Source organism: Chelonia mydas, chromosome 11 (assembly GCF_015237465.2).
Source record: "Chelonia mydas isolate rCheMyd1 chromosome 11, rCheMyd1.pri.v2, whole genome shotgun sequence".
Lineage (NCBI taxonomy): Eukaryota > Metazoa > Chordata > Testudines > Cheloniidae > Chelonia > Chelonia mydas.
Genome location: NC_051251.2, coordinates 9599771 through 9620502, shown reverse-complemented (window position 1 = coordinate 9620502; position 20732 = coordinate 9599771). Strand labels below are relative to the sequence as shown.

Here is a 20732-nt window from a genome sequence, read left to right as displayed (position 1 = left end):
CAAGGAGCAGAGGCACAGTGTCCTACTCATCGGGACACAAACACGTTACCATAGGGGAGTGACCAGCAGGTAAGGATGCTGGGGGACTGGCAAAAATGTCCATAGTACCATAGATGGAGGTGAGATAGCAAAGGGAAGGGGACGATTATGTTAAACGACCTGGTTGGGGCGCATGTGGTTGGTACTTCTTTTCTCTCTTACCAGAGAGGGAGGGCAGTCTTGTGGTTAAGGCACTGGGTTAGGATTCAAGAGAACTGGGCTCAATTCCCAGCTCCTCCAAAGACTTCTAGTGTGACCTTGAGCAAGGTTTTCCATGATGTGGATGGGAGGGGTTGCCCAAGTGCCCTTCCTACTGTTGGAGAATCTCCCTCTTAATTTCTGTCTCCTGTCCCCATCTGTAACATGAGGATAGTAATTCTTCTTTTCTACCACCCTTTGTCTGCATTGCCTATTTAAGTTGTAAGATCTTTGGAACAGACACTGTCTTATTATGTGTGTGTACAGCACCTAGCACAAGGGGCCATGATCTTGGCTGAGGCCTCCAAGTGCTACTGTAATACAAATAATAATAATTTAATAACCTACGGTCATTAGGAAGACAGAGCAGGAATGTTTCAACTGTGGTTTTTTTTTTGTCTCCATTGTCCCTCTAAATTCTTTCTCCCCCCCATGTCTGCTTTCTGTTTCCTTTATATTTGCATGTTTGCTTTCTTTGCTATGTCTGAAGAATACATTTGCTAGCCAGGAAAAAAAAATAAGCATAGTTTTTGTTCTTAAAGAATCAAAAAATAAACAAGCTTAGGAAGAACAGAATCAGCTCAGCTCTTCAATATTTTATGAGCAACATTATACTTTATTATTTATTATTCATTATACTTTATTTTTCTTTTTGAAGAGTAGGTCTCATACATTGCAGCATTTGATGGGGTGCCCTTGAAAGGCTCAAGGAATTGGTCCTAGTTATGGAGCCTTTTAGCTTCACAGCAGCAGCACAAACCCAACATAAATTGGTACACATGTTAAATATAAGCCGATGAAGTGAGCTGTAGCTGACGAAAGCTTATGCTCAAATAAATTGGTTAGTCTCTAAGGTGCCACAAGTACTCCTTTTCTTTTTACCAACAGTATGCAGGCAAACTGGAAACCACACATTAATGTATTCAAACACTCAGCAAACATATCACTAAGCATTTGAATAAAACCTTTCCACAATCATTTAAAACCACAGAACTGGGCTGAGAAGGAATTCCTGATTACAAGGGCTTGATAAAGTATTGGGCCAAATTCTGTCCTCATTTACTCCCAGGAACCCCCCTGGAAGTCAGCAGGCTGACTGAGTGTAACTGAAAGCTGACTTTGGGCCATTGTTTAAGTGGCACTGATAGTACTGAATAGGGCATTTTATCGGTTTGAATTTAGGAATTAGGAGGTGTAGGTTCTATCACTGGCTTTGCTGTGTGATCTAGAGCTAGTCACTTAACCCCATTGTGCCTCAGTTCCCCATCTATAAAACACAGATAATAAAGCTTATCCACCTTGTGCATCTATGCAAATGCGAAGTGTTGTTAAAGGTAATTATTCATTGTTGTTTTTGGTAATCCACTCTTTTTAGTAAAATCACTTGTAGGATTTAACTGACTTTTTATTCTAGTTACTTTTTTTTTCCCTATCAGTCTTAAGTCTCCAAAGTGGTTTCATGACCTCATTATGAAATATGCTATGTAAGAGCTAGGTATTACTGATCACAGTACTTTCAGGGATAGTATTAAAATGAGACAAAGCACTGAATATGGTTTCATTGCTCACTCTAGAGAGCTGTCAGGAAATTTAAATGCAAAATGATAATTATTTGACTGCTGTGTTTCTTATCCCCCAAATGCTACGAAGGAAGAATAACAAGAGTCGTGTGACCTGGAACAGGCTATCACTGCTAGCTATTCACACCTAGTGACATGGATGGCGATCAGGGGTATAGATCTGTCACAGATTTGTCACAGGCTCCAGGGAGATGCTTACCCAAACACTGGCTACTATTAAACATAACTATGCAGACTGTTCAAGTAAGTGCTGGTGCAGTCTGCAAACCTCAGCTTTGGTAAAAAGGCCAGAAAGTGTGGCCTAGGGATCTGTGGACATACAGAATAAGCATATAAACTAAGGGCTGGATTCTGGCTGCTCATGTATGAGTGTTCCCCAGGGGCAGGGTGCCCGTTCTCCCTAAGTGCTTGTGTATCTGTGCAGGGGCAACCAAAAGCTTGATGCTTCCTCTCCTGGACCATAAGCTGCAGAACAGAGCTGATGTAACCAGTGGCACTAACCACCCTCAAGAGGGTGTGGCCACGGCAATGCTCCACCCCTGCCTGTGCTCACACTGTAGCTTGGTGCTGTGGGCACCACACACTGAATCCTTTTAAAAAAGTGTAGTAATTGCCATCCTGCCAGCCCTGCTTTCTTGCAGGCAGAATGTCTCGAGCCACAGTTGTTTGTTTGTGTGGTGCCCTAGTGTGGCTGTGGTTTTAAAATCCACGTAATAAAAGTGTGTGTCTGTGTATGAATTTACCTTCTTTTAAGTGTACACCTACATGTTTGTGATTTAGACGTGCATCTGTGTAAATACCAATCATTATGACTGCGGTATACACTTCTTGACGCCACACCGATCACGCTTTAGTTCAGCAGTTGACTACCTTTTGCGGTGGTGGCTCCTAGAGTATGGAACTTGCTCCCACTGGGGTGTCGGCCTTAGTCCATCACTTCCTGCTCCCCCTTTCAGGGTTTTTAATCTTAATTGTGCTTGGAATGTTAAAATGTTTTATTTTATGGTTGATAATTTATGAAACATTTTGCAGTTTTAGCACTTTATGATGGTTTAAGTCAGGAGTGTGCAAACCTTTTGCCCCAAGGGCTACATCTGAATATGGAAATTGTATGGTGGGCCATGAATGCTCACAAAATTGGGATTTGGGTGCTAGAGGGGGTGAGGGGTCTGGCTGGGGGTGAGGGCTCTGGGGTAGGGCCAGAAATGAGGAGTTCAGGTTGCAGGAGGGGGCTCCAGGCTGGGCAGGTGGTTGGGGCACGGGAGGGGCTCAGGAGTGCAGGCTCCAGGCAGCACTTACCTCAAGCAGCTCCTGGAAGCAGTGGCATGTCTCCCCTCCGGCTCCTACACGGAGCCGTGGCCAGGCGGCTCTGTGTGCTGCCCCATCTGCAGGCGCCACCCCTGGAGCTCCCATTGGCTGCAGTTCCCGGCCAATGGGAGCTGCGGGGGTGGCACTTGTGGCAGGGGCCACTGGCTGACCCTACGCATAGGAGCTGGAGGGGGGACATGCTGCTGCTTCCGGGATCCACACAAAGCCGCAGCATGTGTGCAAAGAGCGGCCCCCGACTCCACTCCCTGGTGGGAGCACGGGAGCAGGGCAAGCCCCAAACCCTGCTCCCCAGCGGGAGCTCGAGAGCCAGATTAGATTGGCTGGCTGGGCGTATGTGGCCCACTGGCTGTAGTTTGCCCACCCCTGATTTAAGTGCTTATCTAATTAGTATATGTTAATTAGTTCTATAGTGGCTAAAGAGTTATGGGGAAGGGGTCGATGTGTGCATAACACCTTATAGTTTATGCAGGCATAGTATTAGTCTGTATGTGGTCACCTGTTGGTTGCCCCTGAATTTAGATTATAAATCCTCAGAAGAGAGAGAGACCTTATCTTCCTGTCTGTATTGTCCATCGCAGTGCACACAGTGGTACCTGCCAATGAAAGGCTAGTTTCTCCTTTGTCATGTGTGGGTGCTTTGCAGAATCATAGGGCGTTATTACACCCACAAACACAATACATTAGTGTGTTGTCAGTGCAGAGAGAGCGCCAGCTAACAGCCAGAAGTGCTCCAAGGCATCAAGAGGCCATCACCACTTGATCTGGGGGCAAGGCAAGACTCCTGTCGACAGAGCACCTGCCAGTATGTTGCAGCAGCTGTTGGGGGAGTGCATGCTGCAGGCTCACTGATAGATACCATGATCATGATTATGATATATAATTATAAGAAGATCTTAGGAGAACCATATGGGGTGCACCACCCAGCACTCCCTAAGACATCCTGCCTGTATCGTCCCTGCTCTTCTGCTTTGCAGTGCACTCACTCACCTCCATTCCCAATGTCCCAAAGAGGAGCAAGGCTATAATTTGACCGTTCTCTATCTTAGGTATTTCTAGAGTGCTTATCACCCTCGTGTCTAAATACTGAATAATAATCTTTTTGGATGGGACGATGTTCTGAGAGCGAAATGATGCCATTGTATAGAAAAATTACTACTTGCAGCATTTCCTCCTCCTGTGATCTCTTCAGAGGAGACTTTAGAACTCGAGCCCATGTCTATTTTGTGTGGGCCATAATGATCCTATGGCCCTTTTTGTAAAAGTGGGGAATTGCTCTGGAGTCCTGTGCCAAGTTTGTCAGCCACTCTCCATCCCAGTGTGGTGTTTGTGTATAAAATGTACAGCACTTCAGGATCCTTCAGGAGGGCAGATGCTATAGAAATGTAAAATGCAATGTCCTTCAGCTTACAGAGACTGAGTATTACAGAGCACTCAGCTGATGAGTGTACTGCATTTAATGATTTACTAATTATTTCAGTAGGCTGAAAAATTTGTGCCATAAATACCATTCTGGGGCATGCAGGCTAGAAAGGCGCCATTTTCTATGATGTCATGACAACAGATGGTGCTAATGGCTGGAAACCTGAACCCTGTTCTGTTGGGTTCCGGGGACTTGTTAAATTTCCAAGCAGAATTCCCCTGCTGCATATGTAAAAAATGAACATTCATCTGTCCGTTTACAAGGTTGTAAATATTGGTCCTAGTCTCACTCATCTCGCCCTAGAAGTCTTATTCACTTCAGTGGAGCTGTTAGTGTAAGTAAGGCAAACAGGATTTGGCCTATTGATTGCCCAAGTGATTGCACTCTTTGATATTCCCGTGGGCTCCAGGCAAATAAAAAATTCACCAACAGATGTCTCCCTGGCATCTGAGTCTGAAACAGTCTCTTTTCGCTAGTTAATTCCAAGGTTGGGGACCAATCCTGAGAAGTGCTGGTCACCCTTACCTCTGAAGCTCAACTCCTAGCAGGACTGAGCCCCCGGGGTTGTGATACATCTCCACAAAAGAGATCTAAATGGATTTACATTATTTTTTAATAAACACTGACTAGCTTTTCAGTTTATACACATTTATTTGTGCCACTCACACAAGAGTTGATTTGTGTTTGTCAGTCATGCTTTATGTATATATGTTTTTGTATATAATAATCTTGAAACTGGGTTTACAATGGGAATATTTGCATATTTGAAATATTACTCTGATTCTTAAAACCTCTGGGGTGAGGTGGAGGGGGAGGGCGGTTTTGATAATAGCAGGACTGGGGCTTAGATCTGTGTTCAGTTCCTGGCTCTGCCACAGGTTTCCTGGGTGGCATTGGCAAGTCACTTAACCACTCTGCCTCAGTCTGTCCAGCTGTAAAATGGGGCGGGGGGGGGGGAGATAGTACATCTCTGGTTCACAAGGTGGTTGAGAGGCTTAATAGTTGTAAGGCACTTTCAGATCCTCTGATAGAAGGTGCTATAGAAGTGCAAAGCATAAGTAGATGTTTAAACAGAAAATCCATCGTGATGTTTTATTTGCTGTTTTAAAAATAAAAATGTATTTCACTACAGTTACACCAGCAGTAATATGATTAATACCTCTAGTTCTGGAAAGCTATTCCTACTTCTTTACTGACTATTAAAGATTCTCTTCCCCCATGCCATATACATGTCTTGCTCATTGATCGGTATCACTAGAGCTCAGCTCACTGAGAAGAATGCTAAGTGGGTCATAAATATTATGCTAATAAGAGAGCCTGGGAGGATGGTTTAATATCTTTACTCACAGTTAGTGCTGACATATTCCCAAAGCATAATTTAAAGGGAATTTTCAAGGATCCAAACTGCAAATTAAAAAAGAGAAAACCTACTATTGATGTCAACAGGAAAAGCTGAAACAGTCACGTATAAAAATAACGAGCTATTGTTGATAATTAAATATACTCTGAAGCAGTGGAAAACTGTGTTGAGAGATAATCGTATCTCTATACAAACAGACCCTGAAGGTTAACTGGAGCCCTGAGTTCTGAAAATCCTCATAAAGAAACCTTTTGGGGACAGGCAGGCAAAGTGTAGAATAGAAAAGCTGTATGTGTTTTCTCTCTTTGCCATTCAGTTTAAAACTATGTTAGATCATATGTTTTTCTTCAAGGTTTGTGCTGTAAATTTCCTTGGTTAGCATAATGTCTTTCAGTGCGTAAGGCACCAGAACAAGAGTCAATTGATGAGGGTTTTGTTCACAGCTATAACAGTGAAAAAATTATTATTATTTGTTTCCCTTGCCTGTCTTGTCTATTTATTTCAATGTTAAGATCTTTGGGACAGAGCCTATCTTTTACTATGTGTGTGCACAACACCTAGCATGGTGGAGTCCTGAGCTTGGCTGCAGCCTCTATAAGTGCTACGGTAATACAGATAACGATCTTGCACTTAATGGGATTTTTCACATCAATGAAAGTTTTGCCTGAATAAGGAAGGTAGGATTGGCTCCTTTTTTGGTTCCTGTTTTATAGCTTCCTTAGATTAATGCATAATGGGTTGGAAGGGCCCTCTTGGGTCCCTTGGCCACCATTCTCTAACGGCTAACAGTAATATTCATAGACCACCACAGAAAACTGCCACAATAACTTTGTAGTTTATGTCACAGTGTTGCCAACCCCAAGTGTTTAAAACTCCATGAGCCTGACCCCTACAAATCATGAGATTAGATTAAAATCATGGGAATTTAGAGCTAATATATGTTAGGTTCTTTTTATTTGGCTTCTGTTTTTGAGTCTTTAGGGTTCATGTTTTCAAGCTTTTCTCTGCAGCCATAAGGAATAAAATTTACAAAAGAACATAGTGCGCTTCCCCCCCCCCCCCCCCCAGAATTCTAAGAAAGTTAAAATTCTACTAGAATCACCTGACTCCAAGAGCTGAGACTTTAAAAAGGCTCTAAATATAGCAAGGCTTGCGATACAGTTGTGAGAATTAGCAACAATTAGACTGCGGAATGTTTTGTTTGATCTTCTAGTACGGTGTTCTGCAGTGGCTGACTCATGAATTTGGCAGTCTTTGTTGGTACTGGATTATAAAGTCGTCAGGGCTGTGGCTTATTGTCTCTTGTAAAGCATTGTGCATACTTATGGTGCTGTATAAAAGTTGTATCTGACTGTCAAATCTATTGTAGGGCATTCATCACCTCAGTATCTGGACACCACGTTCCTTAATATGATTGGTTATACTGGAATTATTAAAGGTAGAATTAAGCAAATGTGATTTTTATCATAATATGTGATTGTCTTCTGAGATACTTCCTTCAGGAGAAATTTTTTTACCAGGCTAATGAAACTACTTGTACTGGCTGTGAGTGTACCTGTCTGGGAAGCTGGTAGGAGGCACATTAAAGCCACAATGTGAGTTGTATAAGCGTGATGTGTTAGTGAAGCAGAAAACCATTCCAACTGTCAAGATTCCTAAAAGAAAGATATTTGCTCTCCATAATGGGAGTCTAACGCACACTACAGTGGGAGTAACTTAATTAATTAACTCTTGGTTAAATAGAATTGTAACAGGAGCCAAAATATTAAATTGACATTTCCTAACCAAGGAAAGGAAATAGAAACATGTTAGTTTAGATCGAAGAGAAGGGTAGGTTTAAAAACCCCAGTTAGTACTTGGCATAGAGCTCTCGGAGTGAGAAAAGAAGGCTGTCTCCTTAAACCTTACCTAAAGATTGTTATTTATTATTAGGAATATTATGGTAGGCCATAAAGGCCCTTATTTAAAAGACACTGCCTGCCTCTAAGTGTTTATAATTTAGGTTGCAACAAAAGGCAACAGATAGATGAAATACTCAGAAGCGGAGGGGACGAGTTAACTGTGAAATAGGAATATGTAACCATGATGAGCCATAGGCGTGACTCACCTAGCTGTCCTCAGTTGGTAGTGTCTTTTAGGGATCGTGGATTGCGTGAATAAGGAGAACTCACTTCAAAGTGCGTTTTGAAGACGGTAAGATGGATGGAATTTGTGCCAGAGTTTTTCCTATTTATTCTGGGAAGCGTGGGGAAAAGCATGAAGCTGTTTGCTGGAAAAGGCAACCGATCAGTGGTGAAGGCTGGGAACACTCGCAGAGTGAAGGCAGCAACTGACATCGCAGTGAATTAATGGAGTGGCTGGATAGAGCAGGACCTTTAAGGTGTGGACAGGAAGCTTGTGTCTGATTTGGAGAAGGGGGAGGCAGTGGACAGATACACAGAGGGGGGGTGACAGGTCAAATGAGATTGTAGGAGACACTGTGCTGAATGAGAAACCATATTGAGGAGATGCTGTGCCTGGACAATTTTATTTTCTTGTGTTTTTGGAACAACATTCAGTTTTACCCATTTCACCCTGCCAAGGAGAATAGCCCTTCTCTCAGATTGTTTTCATTGTTTGCCCTTCGTATGTTTTAATTTTTTTCCCTCTAGATAGCTGTAAAATCAATATAACTATTCAAGGGAACATATAATGGTGGGGCTAAATCGTGGGATGTCTCAGGCATGGTAATGAGAAAAGTGTTCTAAATTGTAGCTATCTGACTCAGAGGCTGATCTGATACTCACACAGAAGGAGTGAAAAGCCATTTGTGTCCTAAAGGAGTCTCAGCCTGCATCAGGGATGCCCAATGCTGGACTTTAGGGTATAAAAGTATCCAAGGGGCACTTGTCTGAACAAAATAGGCCAATACACACAGGGCCATGGCATGGAGTACAGGATGCTAAAAAGGGGGTTGTTACGTACACCAAATGTAGTTTGGCATTGGGGTGGGGCACCATATCCTTTGCTGTGCATCTGTTGGAGGTTCTAATATTTGGGCTTTACCTGTCCATTGTGCTTTAGTATTGAGCTTGCAGTCTTTAGTATCAAGTGTACCAAAATGTGACTCTCTTTCCATGCCTTCTTATGTGCATTCATTACAGGACAGGTACATTATAAGTGCAAGGTTCTTCTACACTACCCAGCCTCTGCCCCTTCACTCTGACCTGGAGGGACTATTTCACTGGAGGGGAGGCCAGCTGATTTTCCATTCTCATTTAATCCGGGTGTACATGCTGGCTAGTTAATGCCATTTGGTTTTCTCTCTCTCTCTCTCTCTCTCTCTCTCTCTCTCTCTCTGTGTGTGTGTTTGTGTGTGTGTGTCTTTGTCTGAAATCTGGACGAAGACCCACTAGCACATTTCACATAGGGCATCAGATAACCAGATAGTAATGGCTTTGTCACACCAATCTGGACTGGTTTTGAACGGGTAACTTAGAGGTGAAGTTTGTGTACCTTAATATCAATTCTCTGAACCATTCAGTCATTTGGTGCATATGCTGATTTAAAACATACCCCAAGTTAGTTGTTTAGATGAACAAGTTCCTTTAGGCCAAAATTTCCAAACTTGGTAGCCTGGAGTCGGGCACCTAAGTAACAGAGGCCTATTTTTCAGAGGCATTTAGCACCCGTAGGTCCTATTGATCTTATTGTGGGTGCTCAGTGACTCTTTGTTTAGGTGCCTAAGTGTGGATTTAATTGCTTAATTTAAGGTATGCAAGTTCAAAAAATGTGGGACTAGTCTTTAAGGTCTCATCTTGTAAAGATGCCAAGCACGCCAGGATCCACTGATGCTTAGATCCCAAGGCAGTAGTAGGTATCTTGGGAATACTCAGATGTATACATTGACCTCAGTGGGAACAGAGGGTGTTCAGCACCTTGCAGAATTAGGCCCAAAGACCATAATGCAGCATCTTAACTAGAAGTGTATTGGGCAAGAATAGCTCAGGTATAAACCAACATTATTTACAAGAATAATGCTCTGCTCAAATACTTCCCATGTAAATAACTAACAAGAGACTCAGCTACAATGATTAGCTGAAATTTCTAAGGACCCAAGTGTTTCATATTTTTCAAATGAAAACTTGACACTCTCACGATTATAGTTTGTTTTAAAATGTCCCACACTATTTTGGAGATGTTCTCCCTGATGTACTGTCTCAGGAATGCAGGAATCAGTAGTTATGGTGAAGAAAATATTGGCCCATTACCTGCTCAGATTCTTAAGCTCCTGGCATAGCATCTCCTGCTTGTTTTACATCTCACACAGACCTGAAGGGGTTACGCTGTAAAATGAATAATGACTAAATTTATTTGTCATGGACAAATGATGACAGCTGTTGAGATGCTCCCGTTAGAGCTTCCCAAGGGATAACTCAGGCTAGTTCCTATTGTGAGCCAAGCTAGCAAGATAGAGTAAGCTTGTCTTCATTCTTGGATTGTCTGTCCTGGGTTACTAACAGTAGCAGTGAATTTCTTTCCTAGAAATGGCCTGAAGTTTTTTGGGCTAAAATGGGCGTTCATGTGAATTCTGCAGAGCCATAGTTGTACAAACAGGACTGAAGCCATAGCTGTTTAAATCCATGTGTGAAGACAGCAGCTTAATGAATACAAGGGGCAATGATTGATTCTGTTCTGGACTGAAATCTGCAGCAGTCTGTGAAACAGTGTTACATCTGGGCACGCTATGGAAAATATGAAGGAATGTTGAGGAAGCTTATTTGCAAAAGGATATGTACTTGTAAGCAATTTCTTCTTTTTTTTCTTTGTAATGATTGTAAGTGAATAGAAGAGATTTTAAGCAAATTGCATTTTTTTAAATTTTGAGAGAGAGCAGAGTAGTGAGCAGACAAAGGCCCTTTTGGGTAAGGCATGTCTCTGCTGGATATTACTAAGCATCATTCATAAATGAGCATTGGGGTCATAAGGCAGGAGAATAGTCATGATTGTTAAATGGTAAACACTGTGATCCATATTTTATCCCTGGTGCACACACAGTGAAGTCAATGGATTACACCTGGGTTGAATTTGGCCCTATAGGGTTTACAGCTAGAGTGCAATATTATAAATGATGATTGTGACCATCAGCTGTTGAATTGGGAAGAACGTCCTACTTCATGTTACTGTATAGTTGATTTGGTTGTGTTTTATTTTATGAACTCCACATTCAGATTTTTTGTTCTTTGTTTCTTTTTCTGTTCAATATGTGTGCTGCTGAAAGACCTGGTATGCAGTTTTGAATGTGCCAGAATATTATCCTTAATTTTCAATCAAGGAAATGCTCTCTGGATGTTAAAGGTTCTTTGACATAGATATTAGAAAAAACATTTGGCCACAATGTTGACTTTAAAGTATAAGAAGATCCATTTGATTGTAATTTGCCTCTCTTTTTTTATAGCTAATACTCAGGAAAGCTCATTTTAGATTGGTATGTTAGCCAAATTAATGGAGTTTTACTAACATGCTACAAAAATGAGGTTATTCTTGCTATTTGGTTTCTGAGTTTTTATTTTACTTTGTTATCTGGACTAGGAAACCACACCCTTTGTGTGTGCTGGGGGGATGAGGGTTGGAAAAGCATAATTGCTAGATTATTTTTAAGTTAAATAAATGACAATCTAGATGGACATTAATGCAACTGACACAAGATGTATACTATTAGATAAAAGTGCTACTTTTGAAATAATGCAGAATATCTGCTGTCTGGTTGTATTAATGGCAATGATTTCCTCTTGGCTGGTAATAGACATAGCATAACCTTTTACTTGATACCCAGATATCTCTGTATAAGAATTTAAAAGAAAATGTATTTGGGATGAAATTCACCCCAGTGCTAAAGGTCTGGGCAAGCTCACCCTCACCACCCCATGACAAGGGTTTAAATGGTGCAGGGGGCCTTGTGCATGCTCACCAGACGCTGGGTGGAATTTCACCCCTTGACCCCATTCAGTCCGTCCCTATTTACTGAAATACTTAAGCATTCACTTCACTTGAGGCATATGCTTAAAGTGAAACTTATGCTTAAAAGCTTTGCTGAATAGGGAAGGACTTAGGCAGGTGCTTAAATGGTCTGCTGAGTTGGGAGATAGTGACTAAGGTATGCCCAGAACTGTTAAATGAGCTCTGGTCTCCTGAGCCAGTGGAGTGGTTCGTGCTGAATGTGCTCAACCCCTGGCTGGAATTGAGTGCCTTGAATCACTAAACAGTGACCATTAAAGATTCTGCCTGATTAAAGATGGCATTGATGGGGTCCAGCCAGAGGGAATCATGTTCAACCTCCAGACAGAAGGAGGTGGGTGCAGACATCCCAAATTGAGTGCAACAGTCCCGAAATGCAGAGTTCAGGTCCCGGTCCCAGGCTGAATGATTCCAGGATATTTGTTCTGGATTCCCTGTGGCACCGCTCCGCACCTGCCTGAGCCTCAGGGGCAGTGCCAGCCTCTTCCTGGGGTGTGTGTGTGTGGGGGGGAGGGCTGAGGTGGGCCTTAGCCCTCCTATCACCATGAGGCCCTGCCCCCTGCTCTTTCTCACCCCACACCCCTGAGACCTCACCCTCTGGCCAGATCAGAAGCTGCAGCCCAGCAATTGTATGAGCCGCCCAGGGAGCCTAGGTCGCTATGGGGAGCCCTGGACCCTCCACCTACCCTGGGTGGTACACCCCAGGGGGCAGGGACACGGGCCAGAGGCTGGTCTTGGGCACCCCGGCCCTCTGCCCAGGGCAGGTGGAGGGTCCAGGGCTCCCCACAGCAGCCCGGGCTCCCTGGGCAGCTCTTATTGCGGCCCGGCTTTGGCTTCCAACCTGGCCAGGGATGGGGCTTCAGGGAGAAGAGGAGGAGTAGCGTGTGGAGTTTGCGGGAGAGAGAAGGGATAGAGAATGGGGCCAACAGAGGCGGGCAGGGCTCCTGCATATGTCCTGCTTTTGCCTTTTGAAAAGGAGGTCACCTTAGGTTGGCGTAATGTGATCCTGAAGGGCTGTGTGGTGGGAGTAGATTTGGGAGGAAACATAGTAGAACTCAGTCTGATTTTCTTAGCACACAAAGCTCGGGTCAGCCGTCCAAACATTTTACACCTTCCAAATGACTATGTAGCAAATTATCATTTAAAAACAAAGTAAAGTGGATTTAGGGCTGTTGAAAGTTGCATGATTCACAGCCCTGAAAGCCAGTGTCTTTTATTGATACATACAACATAGGGACAGCATGGGCAGTAGATATGTGATCTTCCCCACACTGCCCCTTTGAGGAGCCTCAGGGCTTGTCTACACCAGTGCTTAAGTCAACGTAACTTACATCGCTCAGGGGTGTGAAATTCCCCCCCCCCCCCCGAGCGACGTAAGTTAAATCAATTTGAAGTGCTGTCTACAGCATGCTGTGTCAGTGGGAGAGCTTTTGCGTCTCATTGAGGTAGACAAATTAGATAGATGGAAGAGCGTTTTCGTCGACATAGTGCTTCACCAGATATGTTACACTGGCACAGCTGTAGTGAAGGCAAGCCCTCAGTCCTGTTGTACAGGCACCACCTCTACGGGTGAGAGGGTAGCTGAGGATTTATGGGCCCTTCAGTCCTTTATCTCGGCTACGATTACAAACCACTGCCTGAATTCTCAGTTACACTAAGCCTGTTTACTCCTCTTGAGGTGGAAAGCTGTAGATTTCCTGAGCTGCCCAGCTCCCTGAATTTGTATTTAGAAAGGACGGTTGGGCACGGGCATTGATCATAGTTTGTTGGTTTATTCTTTTAAACATAACTTCAGCGAAGCCTTAAAAAGCTGTTGAAGTGAGAGCTGTCTCCAGCGTTCTTGCAGGAAATGCACAGAGCACCTGCTCCAATATAGGCACCCCAGTTGGGAAATGTTTTAATTTCACCTTAGTTATGGCTGAATGTGGTTCTTCCTCAGATAAAAATTTTGATGATGAAGACTCTGTGGATGGGAACAGACCTTCCTCGGCCAGCTCCTCTACATCTTCAAAGGCCCCTCCAAACTCCCGCAGAGTTGGCATGGGGACTGCTCGCAGACTTGGGTCTGCAGCTCTGGGCTCAAAGTCCACAGGTAAGGCAATATTGCATATTGGGTGAAACGCACCTCTCTGCAAAGATCCTGCACAACACCTAGGCACTGCTGAAGTCCCATTTAAGCCTTATTTTGAGGACCTACGTGTTGCATAGTCCTTGTGTTGGCCCTCATTAGGGTGGTGAATTGCTCTGTCTGAGAACATGAGAGTTATACTGGCTGAACACCAAAGATGTGTTTTGGAAGAGTGGACCTGCAAATGATTCCCACATCCAGATCCACTTAGTGATCTTCAGCATTGTGTTTGAAGCAACAGTGTGCAGTGATCCACCTTTTCTTCCTAAAGGAACTGCACCTCTGTAGTCAAATAGCTTAAATAACACAGGCTGTTTATTTAACAAATAAGGTCAAAAATGTATGTGCTAAACTCCAGTTTCATGCAATTTAAAACAGTTGGCAAATTGTTTTTTTAACACTTTTGCCACTTGACCTCCAACTTCTGACGCTCTAATTAAAGGGTGAACAGAAAACTGAACAATGACTCTGAATTTATTTGCATATTGCGACTAAAGGAAACTTTCCTGATTCCTTTCTCAAACAATAACTTCCATCTGAATAATGTCCTTAAGCCTTTCCCTTTTCTCCCCATCTCTGTATCTTCAGTCTGTGTGCCTGTCAGGAAATCCACACATTAATCAATTATAAATGAGACTAAATCCTTTAAGAGAAAACCTCCCTTGTAGTTTAAGTAAATATTCCATCTCATCTTTTCAGGCAACACCCCCTAACGTTTGAATCACTGCCTTAACGACATTGTAATGTGCTCCGTGGTGCCTAGGAATTGAAGGATGCTGTGTACAGTGTGTGCTTTGCTTTGAATTTCCTTGCCTTTGTTATTTCCATTACAGCTGTAACACTTTCCATGTAGGTTTGGACGGGGGTCGGGAGGGGGGTGAATTCTCTCTTCTTTAGGTGCTTTCATAACTGAGCATATTTTTAGTGATTATACTGCTGTTGATGAGAAGGGTGAAAAGGCTTTTTCATTTATCTGTCAGCAGCCAAAGAGGGAGCTGGTGCTGTTGATGAGGAGGATTTTATTAAAGCGTTTGATGATGTCCCAACAGTTCAGGTAAGAAGAAATGCATTTTAAAACATTTAACAGTAACAGTATAACACAGATGTCCAACCCAATCCCACTCTCATTGAAATCAATAGCTGAGGCCCATTAACTTCAGTGGTGGCAAGCTCTAATAAAGAGGTAGTCAAGGGAGTAAAGAGATGTTTTCATTTTCAGATTTGGAAAGAGATGGTGAGTTAGAGAGATACAGGAAGGGGATTCCAAATGACAGGAGCTGCAGCGTGGCAGTGGAGCAATTGTCTGGAGGACTGAAAGGGAAGTCAGTGCTCGACAGACAGAGGGAAATGAGAGAAAAGCAAAGAGACAAGGCTGTGAGGTTGGCTGGAGCAAGCCAAAAGAGCATGTTTAAAATGAGGAAAGCAGGCCATCTTAAACTGGATCCTGAACTAACTCCGGAAAGCCAGTGGAGTAGTTTGTGGACAGAGAGTAAAGGCAAGTCACAAGATGTTGCATCTCCTAAGACTGGGAGCTGAGACTTGTGAAGGCCATGAAGAGGGACTCAGCATAACTTCAGTAGAGGGTTCATCTAACTCTGATACATGAAAGAGGGACGGTTAAACATCAAACTCACTTATTGTGTATCTGTAGACTTGAATAGTGGAAAGTTTTCAAATGCAGTCACATGCACGTAGGATTTGTCAGTATCTCTACGCTTTCATCAGCTCACAGTTTTCTTTGTCCTGACCCAAATTGTGGCCAGACTGAATATTTCCAGGTTCATTTGACTTTTTCTTCAAATACTAGTGGGCTCCTCTTTGTTATCTCAGTGCTTGAATGGATGAGGACAGACTTCCTTCAGCTATTCCTGATACGACTAGGGGATTTTAAACTAATCTCAGGAATTCTCTGACTTTTCCACCTCTTTCCTACCCAAAGATTATTTTCACTGGAGTTATTCTCACTTCAACATTTGCCAAGGATCTGGGTGTTTGATTCTAGTTATCTTCCCAAGGTTAAGTAAAACAGTTGTTAAATGTTACTTTTCTCAGTTAAGGAATATTGCTTGATTGTCCTCAGAGTTAATTATTACAATCCCGATTCATGCCTTTATGTTGGTTGACGATTGCAGTATCTGGCCTTCCCAACAGGCTGCAGCATATTCAAGATACCAAAGCTGGATTGGTAACATGCATGTTATACCATGATGTCATTGCACAGCTGCTTTCTCATTTTCCACTATATACAGTGGCAACATTAGAGAAGCATCACAGAATAGAGGATTGAACTCTAGCTGGGAGCCAGAAGCTCTGGAGTTCTAATTCTGATTCTGAACTGTGTGATCTTGCACAAATTGGAGAGGAGTGTCAGATAGGAACCAGGACAAACAGAGGTTTTTTACCTCTCCTTGCGTCAGCTTTCTCCTCTGTAAAATGGAGATGATAATACTGAACTGACTCGCAAGGGGTGATAGTTAATGTGTGTGTGTGCAACACTTGGAAAACAGAAAGAACTGTGTGCTGACTGTTGCTAAATTCTCCTCTCCTCCATGTATGCACAATTCACACTCATTTCAATGGGTGCTACAGGCTCAGGGCTGAATTTGGCCCACTGACTTCATGACTAGCCTATCTTACGTTGCTGACAGGTTGCATATATTACTCTTGCAAAATTGTTTTCAGCGAACTCAGGGCTGTTGGCTGCTCAGCCTTCTTGGTTAGTCTTTTGTAGCGGTGGCATTGATTTCCTATGTGCTGATGCAGTGGGACTCTTGCACTTTGACATTTGGAACATTCTTTGCACCTGTACGTTTAAAGCTACTTTTCAGCTTTTTAAATGTTGCGTGTTCGTGTGGCTAATGGGCTATTTTGGGACATTCTTTCAAACGCAGTACATAAACAGTGCCAGTAAAAACCTGCACTTACAGGGCAAATAGGTCCTTATAAGCACAGTTATCTATTGTGCCAACAAATACGGGTTTCCCTTATGAAGTGGGGATTTACACACTTTGTGGGCGTCATTTATGTATCAAATGTTGTTAATTTGTCTCTCTATATTTATTGGTGGTTTTGTATGACCCTCTAGAAGACTGTTTTACGTATGACGTTGACTCCAGAAATAATGCTTACTGCCTTTAAATTGTACAGTTGTGTAATAGTCAAAAATGATAACACTTTAAACATCCCGTATGGCCATTTAATATTTCTTGATTTTGTGCAATACGTTAGTCCCTTAGAGTCTAAGAGCCACACGCAGTAAAGAATTCAGGAGTGAAGGAGGTTAGAGGTTCAGTTAAGAAACCTTCTGATTCACTGATAACATTTTCTTTTTTTAATTCACAGATTTATTCCAGCCGAGACCTCGAAGAATCCATAAACAAAATTAGGGAAATCCTATCGGATGATAAGCATGACTGGGAGCAGAGAGTATCTGCAGTAAGCATTGGACCTATATGCTAATTATTTTAATGTAAGGTTTTTATGAGCGAAGTTCATCCCTTTGCAGAGTGTCAGCACAAGTTCTGTGCACCACTGAAGTTGTCTAAATAGGGCTGATGTGCAGTTTAAGTGGTACATTGAGTATACTGGCCCTCTGCCTGGAGTGAATTTGACACTATGGGACTAAATTTAAACTCCTACATTAAGGAAACCGTGAAATATTAGGTTTATAGGAATTTGAATATCATGAATAGACATCAGATTGAATAAGTCATCATACATTTAAGATATACTTAATTTTTCAAACAAATAGATAAACCTAGAAAATCGCTATTGGACTTCAGAGTCAAATTTTCAAAAGTGGAGTAATATTGTGAAAAGTGTCCTTTCTGCACTCCATTTGGGTAAATGAATGTATGCAAAAGGCCTCCTTCTTCCCTTCCTTCCAGGTTGTATAGTCATTTACACCTGTGCAAAGTGGGTGTAAAACAGTTTGGTAGCATTTTATATCCACTGGACACAGGTGGAAATGACTGTATGAGGAGCAAGGTGATACAAAATCAGACCTGTAATGGACATGCTGAGTTTGAGTCTTATTTATAGGCAAGCTCTAAGTTACACTGATGTAAATCTGCGTAAGACCTTTTCTACACTCTTGGTTTCTGCCACTGGTGTAAATACAGTGATGTAATTTTATTGGTGTAGCCCTGACATGTCCAAGCAGCGATTTGCACTGGTGCAGTTTTCCTCAGTCTGAACCTTGGCTCTGAAGTCTAATAGTGAATTGATATTGGTGCACTATGATTAATGGTTTGCATTGGTGTAGTTATATCAGTGGCTAAAACTAGCTCCCTAGGGTGAAATCCTGGCCTCACTGAAGTCAGTGGGAATTTTGCCATTAATTTCATTGGGGCAGGATTTCACTCCTACTGTAGACAAGACCTGATTCTAATGAATTCAGTGGAGATGTTCCAGATTTACACTGGTGTAACTGAGATCAGAATCTGAGTCATGGCTTTTCAAGTCAGACCATCTTTTTAATGAGAGAATTGTGAGAAAATTATAGCGTTTCAATGCATACAATGCACTTCAGTGTTTCAAGATGTTCATTTCCCTAAATGTTGCAAATTGATGGAGGGAATGGAGAAGCAACCTTGGAATTCTTTGACTTGTTTAAATATCCCAATAACTTTAATGATACGATTGGAAAAGTAAATGTCTGGCTTGCCACATTTTGTCATTGGTCAAATTGTAAATGACACTTTTGGATTCCTGTAGCGTGGCCAAGGCTAACATATGAATGTTCTTACATTTATTCAATATGCTGATCCCTGAAATATGTGATCTTAGATTGTGTTAAGAACCTATTCTTCAACACATTCATATTTTTACAGGAAAGTTGAAAAATGAGCGCTAGTCTTGAACACAGTTCTGAGTGTTTTTATTTCTCATGAATAGATACCAGTGTGTCTTGCTATTTTGTCACTTGTAAGTCCTTAAATCTTGTTTGCCAACAGCTGAAAAGGATCCGATCCTTACTATTAGCTGGAGCTGCCGAGCATGATAACTTCTTTCAACACTTACGCCTGCTGGATGGAGCATTTAAATTATCTGCTAAAGATCTGCGGTCTCAGGTAGTGCGAGAGGCGTGTATCACGTTGGGGTAAGGAATACAAAGCTCCACGTTCTTAATTGTGTTATACAATTAGTTTAGATAAAAGGAGGAGATCCTGGCTCGAACCCAATTATGATGTAGTTTGGCCTTGTCAGTACTGGACAGACAGAGTGGTGTTAGAACTTGGTTTTTGCCACAACCATTTAAAAACCATGCTCATGCAGGTCATTAATCATGGTTGTACAGCCTGTGGGGATGGGTTCTGTATGCTGGTGGTGTTTGGAAATGTTGATTGGGCAGGCTTTGAATTCAGTTTTAACCTTTGAAAGCCATTACTCACATTATGGACCAGATTCAGATCTCAGTTACACTGGTATCCATCTGAAGTAGCTCCATTAACTTCAGTGGAGTTACTGAGGATTGATAACCAATGTAGCAAAGGGCAAAATCTGTTCTTATGGGTTTATTGCTGGCCAAAGCTAGCTTTAAAAAATCCTCAAAGTGTTTCTAAGTTATTCAAATACAAAACAGTGCCTGTAAAACCACAGAATATATTCGCCGATCACATTTGCTCTAGAATGGACACCACAGATTTTTTTTTTTAATTAAAAAAAATGGGGTGGAGCTCTTTGGTCCTGGGCTCATGACCCAGATATACTTGTGACGTTCTAAGGGTCAGTTCACGATCAAACAGGTTTGACTGAGTTATACGTTTCTGTAAACAGGCAGAGACAACAGAGCTCCTGTTGCAATGCCTGGTCTTTGAGGAGTTGAGCACCTATAGGGCCCATTGAATACCATGGAAATTGAGGGTACTTGGCGCATGGCAAGGTCAAGTCCATAATGCTGTGAAATGCTTTTCAATAGCGTAATACCACAATTCCAAATAACAAAATGAAACGTGCCCTGAGTATCTGAATCCAATGGAACAGAAGTGGAGGGCCATATTTTGCCCTCCTTGACCCCACATTTTAAATCAGTGGGCTTGCATGGAGTGCAGCATTTGGTCATGGCTAAGGACTGAAGGATCAGGCCCATAGTGGTTAATTTCATTTAATTCCATTTAAGATACAAATCTTATGCAAAACAATGCACTCAGTATCGAGGGACAAATTGCAGATGCTTTATATGGAAAACATGTGAATATTCTGACCCTTAGGAGACTGCAAAATGGAGTTGGAAAGTTCCCATTCATCCTGGGTCTGTTAAGGCTGGAAATGACAACAGAATAACTTCTCTTATGATATTTCTCACACTCACTTTCTGCCCAAACTGAATTTAACAGGCAAGGAGGCAGCACAAAATTGAATAATAAAGACAGAAATTTGAAATGTGTTTTGTCTTTGGGTTCAGACTGAGTTTGGGGTGAAAGTACAGGTCAGTTCTTATTTTCTGTGGGCTGTTTCCCCCATCCGTAGTAACTGAATGTTGAATGCTGCCAGAACCATGACTTTGAAGAAAAGGAACTAGGGCATTTTTAATAATCGTTTATGAAATTCACAAATGTCAAGGCAAGACAGAAGCTTGAGAGAGAATGGAATCTGAAACTGACAAGCGCTAGAAAACCGAGTCATTGAGAAATGCCCTATGGGTTTGTCGGTGCATCTTTAACAGGGTTCCAGTGATGT

The 20732-nt window shown here is 42.3% G+C and overlaps 1 protein-coding gene across 41 annotated transcripts in view; it reads left to right on the top strand.

Annotated features, from left to right (window-relative positions):
• The window catches only part of CLASP1 (cytoplasmic linker associated protein 1), a 266722-nt gene that overhangs the window by 116005 nt on the left and 129985 nt on the right, over window positions 1-20732 (top strand). For 34 of the 41 annotated variants that reach the window (XM_037912897.2, XM_043525472.1, XM_027833968.3 and 31 more), the window contains 4 exons: window positions 13863-14015; window positions 15032-15105; window positions 17394-17486; window positions 19007-19152. In XM_037912897.2, coding sequence (XP_037768825.1) covers window positions 13863-14015; window positions 15032-15105; window positions 17394-17486; window positions 19007-19152 — 466 coding nt within the window. The remainder of the gene's footprint in view (window positions 1-13862; window positions 14016-15031; window positions 15106-17393; window positions 17487-19006; window positions 19153-20732) is intronic. The other 7 variants (XM_043525457.1, XM_037912894.2, XM_027833967.3 and 4 more) reach the window with 1 other exon arrangement.